This window comes from Anopheles arabiensis, chromosome 3, assembly GCF_016920715.1.
Source record: "Anopheles arabiensis isolate DONGOLA chromosome 3, AaraD3, whole genome shotgun sequence".
NCBI lineage: Eukaryota > Metazoa > Arthropoda > Insecta > Diptera > Culicidae > Anopheles > Anopheles arabiensis.
In genome coordinates this window covers 21,082,206-21,090,802 of record NC_053518.1, presented here as the reverse complement: position 1 = coordinate 21,090,802, position 8,597 = coordinate 21,082,206, and the positions used below count along the sequence as shown (strand labels likewise).

The window sequence follows — 8,597 nt, the reverse complement described above, 5'->3', positions numbered from 1 at the left end:
ATCAGATTTATGAATCTGAATCAGATTTATCCAACACTACCACGTAGCTTGTTATGATAAGAATAATAATAACAGTAATCTTTGGAAATTTATGAATCCCTTTAGATTCGTGAATCTTGCCTACCGAGATTCAAATTCATTGAATCACTTCAAATATTCATTCGGATTCATGAACCTAAATCAAATTTACCCATCACTAATTTCTTTCTTTTTTTATACGCGAAATAACATTTTAGCAATTAAATTCTGTGCTTTATATTTGAACCAACCCCGTCGTTCCGTAACCAAAAAAAAAAGATCTTTCGTATTCGTAAGCAAACATTGGCAGTTGGGAAGGTAAATGCTTAAGTCCCACTGTAATACCCTTTTAGAGAGAGTTTTTTAACCCACAACCAAGTAAAATCGAACCCCCGCCTAATTGTTAAGTCTTTTCAGTTTCTTTGCCTGCAGGTGAACCATCGGCACGCTCTGTCATTTGTCACCCTGCGGCTGGTGTTGGTTGTCGTAGGAAAGCGAAACGCCCGCACCCGTACCAACCGTCGTTTCGATCGACCGAAATCCAGCCTCATCCAGTGCGTCCATCAGTGCCCGGAACGATTCGAGCTCCTTGTAATCCGCCGGCAGCAGCACAAAAGCACATCCACCACCGCCCGCCCCGGTCAGCTTGCTGGCGAACCCTGCCCCCTCGGCAATGGCGAAAATGCGCTCCAGCGCCGGATGACTCACACCGAGGGAGCGCAGCAGATTGTTGTTAATGCTGACAAGCGTCCCCAGTCGCTCGTACACCGTGTCCGGGGCTTCGTCCGATTCGAGCAGTGCGATCGCTTCATCCACCAGCCCGCCCATCCCCTGCAGAATGGGTCCGACCGTACGGGGGAACAGTTCCAGTCGTTTCGCAGCACTGGCAACGAGGGTGGCCGTGCTACGACTAACACCCGTATCAACGATCAACACGTGCACGGGACGGCGCAGGGCGATGATCTTGTTCACGCCGGATCCGCGCCGAAACCGTACGAGCCCCCCGTTCGTCGCGATCTCGTTATCAATGCCGGACGGTTTCACGTGCATAATGATCTCGGAATCGAACGACCACTGGTAAATCTTTTTGAGCATATCTTCGCCCAGCTGGGTGACCGTTGCTTCGCGCTTAAGGATGCGCGAAAGTTGGTACGCACCGGCCGCCAAACAAACGCCATAGCTGGCCGAACTTCCCAGCCCAGCGCCGATGCTCATCTCGGAGTAGAGGGACAGTCGGAAACCGCCGCCACCAGAAGCCTCCTCACTGAAGATGGTCGAATCGATCGAACTAACGCCCTCCGAGCGGAGGACTCGATTCAGGATGTACAGCGTGGAACCGAGTGACATGCGTTCCTTTGAGGATGTTTCTTCTAAAACGGGCGGCACCGGGCCGGGCGATAGAAAGCGTGCAAAGGGAAATGCACCCTCCGAGCGCAGCTGCTCGAGGAAAGCTTCCGGTTGCAGTGATTCGCTGCAGTCCACTTCCCGCAGAAAGGCACCGAACGAATCGAGCGTCAGCGTGGCAGTGAACGGGATCGAACGGAACTCGATGATGACTTGGGGTGGTGGTGAGGAGGCGGATGAACCGGAACGCTCCAGCGCGGTATAGTTGAGGTAGGTGTGCAGTCCAATCGAACCGGCGATGGCGGGATGACCGTACACGACGGAATGCTCGCCGTGCAGGATCACCTTCCCCGGTGCGGACACCTCGAAGTGTTTGACGGCGGTCGTTGCCATGTTGGCCGGAGCGCAGCAGCTGGCAGGTTGGTTCAAATATTGGCAGAATTTAAGGCGCTAGATTTAAGGCCCACTTTCACCGGCCCACTGTTCCGGGGTGTAGGTTTTTTGCGAGAAGGCGTGAATCGTTTTCAGTTCCTCCTCTAGGGCGGCGTTCACGAGTCTGTGGAAAAAAGGGGAGTAATAGTAAATTTTGTAAGTGGATATCAGCTTCGGTAATAGTGATGGGAAAAATTAAGTTTTCATCGGAATCGATTCCTGAATTGGAATCAGTTCCGGAATCGGAATCAGTTCCGAAATCGGAATCGGAATCGAAATCGGTTCCGGAAGCAGAACTGTCTTCGGAAACGGAATTGGCTCCGGAATCGGAATCGGATTCGGAATCGGAATTGGCTCCGAAATTGAAATTGGCTCCGAAATCAGAATCGGTTTCAGCATCCTTATAAGACTAGACGTTTGGAACCAATAATTGAGAGTCGCAAGGAATTCACAATTACTTGTAAACGATCCATTCTCATGGAGATTCCCGGACAGGTTCCGCCTCTGAAAATTCTTATTTCAATTCAAGGCTGATTCTCTTCCGGAGCTAATACCAATTCTGGAGTCAATTCTGATTCCGTTACCGGAGCATATTTTTATTCCCAGCTAGATTCCGGAGCCAATTCCGACGACGGAATCAATTCCAGAGCCAACTTCAGAATCGATTCCGGAATCGATTTCAGCATAGGAATTGGGTCCGGGATTGATTTCGCACACGGAATCGTAGTATAGGGTAGGGTCCGATTCCGAGCTTCCACCACTATTCTGTAAGAGACTGACCGGTGCCGTTGAAGCAGGGGTTTGCCTTGGAACTGGGAGGAAACGACGACGACACGAAATTTGCCACCGCAACCGTCCGACTCATCGACCACTTCCTACGAAAGGGAAAAGAGCATTTAATGTCGATTCATTAGCAATTTTATCTTTGTTTAAAATGAATAATAAATTAATAATATCATAAATTAATTATATTTAATACCAAAAAAAAGACAGAAAAACTCTCTTTTTAAAAGTACACTTTATTTGGCCTTCTTTTTATGACTTATTTTAGTTGACTGCTTGTTGGCAACGGTGCCTTCTGCGCCACAGAACTGTCTGTAGTTAAAGTACATGTAAAACAGCACAAAATGGCCACAACTGTACGCCGATATGGCAAGCGAATGAAGGAATGGGAGATGCGCCGGGGCGGGAAGGCAAAGGAAGGCCACCAATAGCAAGACCTGCCCCAGCAGGGACAAATAGAAAAGTGTCACCAGTACACTTCCCGTCAGATTGTTGGCAACACTCTCCGGGAGAAGCCCCCGTAGATGGAGCAAATCGTACGATGGATCCCGTGCTTTGTTCCCCGATTGAGCGCCCCGTGCTGTCCGGAGTAGTGCCAACGAAATCAGCGAGAGACCCACAAACGGCACCGTGAGACCATCTTTGTGAAGAAGTGGGAACATGCTGAAGGTGGCAATCTGCAGGAACCAACAGGCGGCGAGTGGTTCCAGCGGGAGCAGCAGCGTTACCGGTAGTGCCACGAGCAGGATCGACTTTTCGTGCACATGAAAGCTGAACAGGAAAAAGCCGAGCGCTGTTACGGCCAGCGAGTAGAGGAAGCTGCGGATGGTGGACGCCTTTTGCAGCAGCAGATGCAACCCACTCGGCAGGACGGCCAGCAGGGTGCAGAGCAGGCAGACGAGTGCCATCGTTGTGTTGGGGAAGTTTCTATAAGGCAAGAGGACAATGTTAGTTTGATGAGCTGACGGGAGAACTTGAAGACGGAAGCTTACCTGAGCTTCACGAGCACGTTCACCATACACCACACGTTGGACACTTTGTCCTCGAAAACGCCACGTGCGACGGGGAAAATGCGGTGCACCAGCTGGCCAGCGGCTTCGAGTGAGCTCAGCCAGGGCAGCCACAGGACGAGGAACGTTGCCAGAACGGTCACACCAAGCACTGCCAGTCTGCTTACACCGGCGGTAAGGCGTTCCAGCACAGTTGAGGATTTGTTCGACCCCGTGAAACAATGCCGCAGAAGGTAGAAAAAGAACGGCAGCGCGTGGTACAGCTCCATTTGCTTGTAATTTAAGGCAAGAGAGAACAGAACCGCTCCGGCCAGTGTCCTTCTCTCCAGGAGCGCTACAACGGCAAGCGCGCACAGCCCGAGCGACGCATTGTTATACTGGAAGTGTCCATTGTCTATGAGAATCTGGCCGGGGAAGAGCACAGCAAGCGTAAGGGAAGCCCACTCGGCCACTTCCGACCGATCGTTTGCCAGCCGCTTCCGGACGGTGTACGTGGCGTACAGGATGGCGGGAAGGTACAGCAACACATCGAGCAGCAGGACAGTATTCCGCATAAACTGTTTGTGCTGGTCCGTGCTGATACCGCGCGATTCGTGCAGGGCCACGTACGACTCGTTGTGCCACCGACGAGCCCACAGTCCGGCGAGATAGCTGTGGTAAGCGCTAAGGGGCGGGTAGTCCAAGCCCCAGTAGAGCGGATCGTTGTCGGTGGTGTTCCGGTACCAATCGCTCACCGGGAGATTCACGGTCACCTCTTGCCAGTGGCGCTGGGCCTCGTAATCACCGTACTTTGGTGGCTGGTTTTGGCCGGAGTAAGAGTGAAGGGAGATGGCCGCTCGGAGGAACAGACCGGCCGCTACAATTGTCACCCACGGGAGGGCGGTTTTAGTGTCCATTTCTGGTGGCTTCAAACCAGCCTACTGTGTTCCCACGGCGTTGATCGGACAACAGTACACTTCCAACGCGGCGGCTCCGTTGTCACACAAACACACGAAGAGCGAAGACGATCGTCGCGCGGTGCTTCGTTTTTTTCTTTGACAGCTCCTGCACACAAACAACCCTACCCCCTTTGCCCTGTTGGCGTCCGATGGCTCCGAGAGGAGAAAGTTTTGTTCCGCCCCCCAACTACCCCCTACACCAAACGGAGCAAAATGACTTACTCACCACATGCGTTGCTTCCAGCTTCTCCGTCAGCTTCTGCCGGATGTATTCCTCTGTGTAGCCGGACATGATGGCGGTGAAGTATGGAACGATGTTTGCCGGTGGTTGGTGAAAAAACGTACGGGAAGGAAAAATAAGGGTTAATTTCGGGCGGAATAGAAGATTTTCTAAGGGAAAAGAAGAAAAGAGGGGTTGCTGTCACCTTGCGTGGTGTTTACCTTTTTTGACAGTTTGCCGTTGGTCGGAGAGCTGTCAGAGCGGAGCGCGCACTTTCTCTTTGGGTTGTCAGTTCCCCGATCTCCCTAGAGGTGTGCTGAGGTGTTCTTTTGAAAAATTAAATGAATAAGGTTTCAAATTAATAATAAGATTTATTTTCAGGAAATTAATTATGATTGTGCATGATATGCAGAAAGTCGTCACACCACAACAGGGAGCAATTAAATTGAGTAATAATTGCAGTTTGAACTCACTGGTTGAATTTCGGTTGTCTGCCAGCTGCTGAAATTGAGCTTTTTAGTTGGTGCTTTTTTCCAAACACACAAAAAAAGCTTCAAGTAAGTTTAAAAAAAGCTACCTTCCCATCTCTAAACGATTAAAAATCTCAGTCGAAATTGTAAACGATTGGAGCAGCAAAAAGAAAGTGATGAGATTAGTGATGGGAAGAATTAAGGTTTCTGGAATCGATTCAGGATAGTAGGTGCAGAATTAGTTTGCGGAATCGATTTCGTAATCGGAATTGCGTTAGAAGCGGAATCGGCTTTGGAACTGGTACCGGAACTGGCTCCGGAACTGGTTCCGGAACTGGCTCCGGAAACAGAATTGGTTCTGAAATCGAAATCGGCTCTAGAGTCGGAGTCGGTTTCTGTATCTTTTAAAAGAATAGGCGTTTGGGGTCAATGATGCTACGTATTGATAGCCGCAAAGAATCTAAATTTACTTGTAATCGATCCATCCTCATCGAGATTCCCTGACTGATATCACTTCCCATACATCTCAATTTAATTCAAGAACTGATTCTCATTCCGGAGCTAATTCCAATTCTGGAGTCAATCGATGACTCCGTTTTCGAAGAAAATCCGAATCCAGAATCGGAATTTTCTCCGGAATTGATTCCTAACTTGGAATCGGAATCGGGTAGGTCCAATTACAAGCTCCCACTCCATCTAATGGTGGTATATGGTAGCTAGCGGAGCTTTTATTGTTTCAAAAGCTTTCACTTTCCCTTTTTCCCAGCAACGCTAGGGCTGGAACGGCAGACCAAGCGCAAAAATCCATTAAACGACTTCTAAGCGGGGTCTAAACGGTTCAAGCTCTCTAACTAAAAGGAATCAACAGACGGTAAACGTCTGGCGCATAAAAAAAATAAAAAAAAACCGGCGCCGCCACCTGGCGATACGATAGTTAATCAAACGATTGATTGTTTATGTTGATTAGCAGCGTTTACTTAATGTATGTATAAGGGTTTTCTAGCTCGGTAGAAAGAGATACAATTTAATATTCTTTACAAAATCGGTACAGTCGGTACAGGATACAATCCTATACAGAATCGGTTCCCGGTACAGATCCTCTGGAAAGGGTAGGATTAGTACAAAAGAAAATCAAGCTCTACGCAAACTAAGCGGAAGTCTCCAAACTCTCATTTGTGCCACAAATAAAGTAAAAAGTCGATACCAACACAGGCATTAGATCCTGATCCCAAAATATTACCCTCCATTTGTTATGCTTTGTAATACACACATAAACAATCGGAAGCTAAATACCAAAAGAAAAGAGCGCGTTCCATTGCGTTACCAACTCTACGCTACTCGTCCTACAACGCGTGCAAAATGGAATGGAAAATAAATCCTAAATTGCTTTTAAAGCTCTAACGCAGCCATCGGAAAAGCGCAACGCGAGCAAACGTTTTCCGTCGATGAGCTGGAAGTTTCAAAGATTAACGTTTTGTTACTACTACACACCCGAGCACTCGCCCCGGGGGGGAAACGGAAGTCAAATCCCGAAAAAAGCAACGCATCGAAAACCCTTTTGCAGCGTGGGAATCCGCTTAAGCTCAGCCTCACGAATATCGCAATCGCCGTAAACTGTGAGCTTTTGTAGCAACGGTATCGTTGTCACCGAAGGATAAAACAATAATCATTCAAACTGCGTTCCATTGCGGAAGAGAAAGCCTGTGCATGGTGTTCAATTTGAATCATGCTCGCATCATGTGCCGACTAGTACAGAGTCACGCTGTAATCTGCAAAACAAAAACCTCCCCTAGTGCGCCGCTTAAACGGTTTCCATTATTCACCAACGGTGGCAACTAATCCTTGGAGAGTGTTTCAGTGCAACTGTGAAACCGGTACAACACTGCGGATGATGTTTAGATGCGCCGGTGCACGCGTAACGCATGGGGGGCAGTTTCCCCCGCTCGACAATCCCATCGTAACGATTTAGTGTTTTTTGCTTTTTTTTGTTTTGTGTTGCCGTTTGGTTGTGAATTTTCGATTCACACGCCAGAACAATGTTCTTTTAAATATTGATTTATTAGTTTTTCATTTCAACGTTTGTTGGAAGTTTGTGGCTGTCTATAGAAATTTAGATGGGCGCGAAAAAGATAGATTTTGAACACAAAAAATAGTTTTTATTGTAAAAGATGAAACATTGACAAAAAATAGTTTTAGACAAGCTAATTAATTTTTAAATACATTCAAACACAAAGAAATCATAAATATTGCTATTATTATTATTATAATAATTATTATTATTATTATTATTATTATTATTATTATAATTATTATTATTATTATAATTATTATTATTATTATAATTATTATAATTATTATTATTATTATTATTATTATTATTATTATTATTATTATTATTATTATTATTATTATTATTATTGCTGTTATTATTATTATTATTATTATTATTATTATTATTATTATTATTATTATTATTATTATTGCTGTTATTATTATTATTATTATTATTATTATTATTATTATTATTATTATTATTATTCTTATTCTTGCTATAATTATTATTATTATTATTATTATTATTATTATTATTATTATTATTATTATTATAATAATAATAATAATTATTAATATTATTATTATTATTATTATTATTATTATTATTATTATTATTATTATTATTATTATTATTATTATTATTATTATTATTATTATTATTATTATTATTATTATTATTATTATTATTATTATTATTATTATTATTATTATTATTATTATTATTATTGCTGTTATTATTATTACATTTTTTTAAGTTGCTTACTTTTCATTATTCGCACCAACTCACTCAAATTCACCTAATTATATGAATCTAGTTATATGAATCTAATTAACGAATTATCAAACAGTTTTAAAGAAAAATATACTAATAAAATAATTATAATGATTATACAAATAAAACACGTTTTCCTGCACTAAAATAATGAATGAATTTGCCTTAAAAGGTGCTTTTAATTTGTTTATCCTTTATCTTTTATGAAGATTTAGGTAAAGAAACCTTTATATCTTAAAGGTCTTTATAGTTATTTGTGGAGATTAAGGTTAAGAAATATTTATATATCTTTTTTTACTATTATTCCCATATGAAAGATAAACAGCGTTGAATAAGTAAAACTATTATAATTTTTTGCGTAAAGTAATTGCGTAAAGTCACATCTGTTTTCCAATAATATTTTCTAACCCTCTAGCTATGTTTGCAATACACATGAGAAATGAATCAGAATAATGTACTGCAGTAAACCTTTTGAAAAGCTTTCTTGTATGCTATTTGTACACAGCTCACTAAATGGCAACAAATCGAAAGATCGAAAGAAAAAAAAAACACACA

The 8,597-nt window shown here is 43.7% G+C and overlaps 3 protein-coding genes across 3 annotated transcripts; all 3 read right to left on the bottom strand.

The window, feature by feature from the left end:
• Nucleotides 1-239: 239 nt before the first annotated feature.
• Nucleotides 240-1,780, bottom strand: LOC120902079 (mevalonate kinase). The gene has a single exon (XM_040310567.1). It carries the CDS (start codon nucleotides 1,753-1,755, stop codon nucleotides 472-474), a length of 1,284 nt encoding a protein of 427 aa, XP_040166501.1. The 5' UTR covers nucleotides 1,756-1,780; the 3' UTR covers nucleotides 240-471.
• A 14-nt stretch (nucleotides 1,781-1,794) lies between these two features.
• On the bottom strand, nucleotides 1,795-4,944 carry LOC120902080 (bolA-like protein 2). The gene is made up of 3 exons (XM_040310568.1): nucleotides 4,752-4,944; nucleotides 2,575-2,669; nucleotides 1,795-1,918 (listed from the first exon to the last, which is right to left on the bottom strand). The coding sequence occupies exons 1-3, from the start codon at nucleotides 4,815-4,817 to the stop codon at nucleotides 1,819-1,821; spliced, it is 261 nt and encodes an 86-aa protein (XP_040166502.1). The 5' UTR covers nucleotides 4,818-4,944; the 3' UTR covers nucleotides 1,795-1,818.
• On the bottom strand, nucleotides 2,794-4,745 carry LOC120902078 (probable dolichyl pyrophosphate Man9GlcNAc2 alpha-1,3-glucosyltransferase). Its single transcript, XM_040310566.1, has 2 exons — nucleotides 3,570-4,745; nucleotides 2,794-3,504 (listed from the first exon to the last, which is right to left on the bottom strand). The coding sequence occupies exons 1-2, from the start codon at nucleotides 4,481-4,483 to the stop codon at nucleotides 2,814-2,816; spliced, it is 1,605 nt and encodes a 534-aa protein (XP_040166500.1). The 5' UTR covers nucleotides 4,484-4,745; the 3' UTR covers nucleotides 2,794-2,813.
• Nucleotides 4,945-8,597: the final 3,653 nt, after the last annotated feature.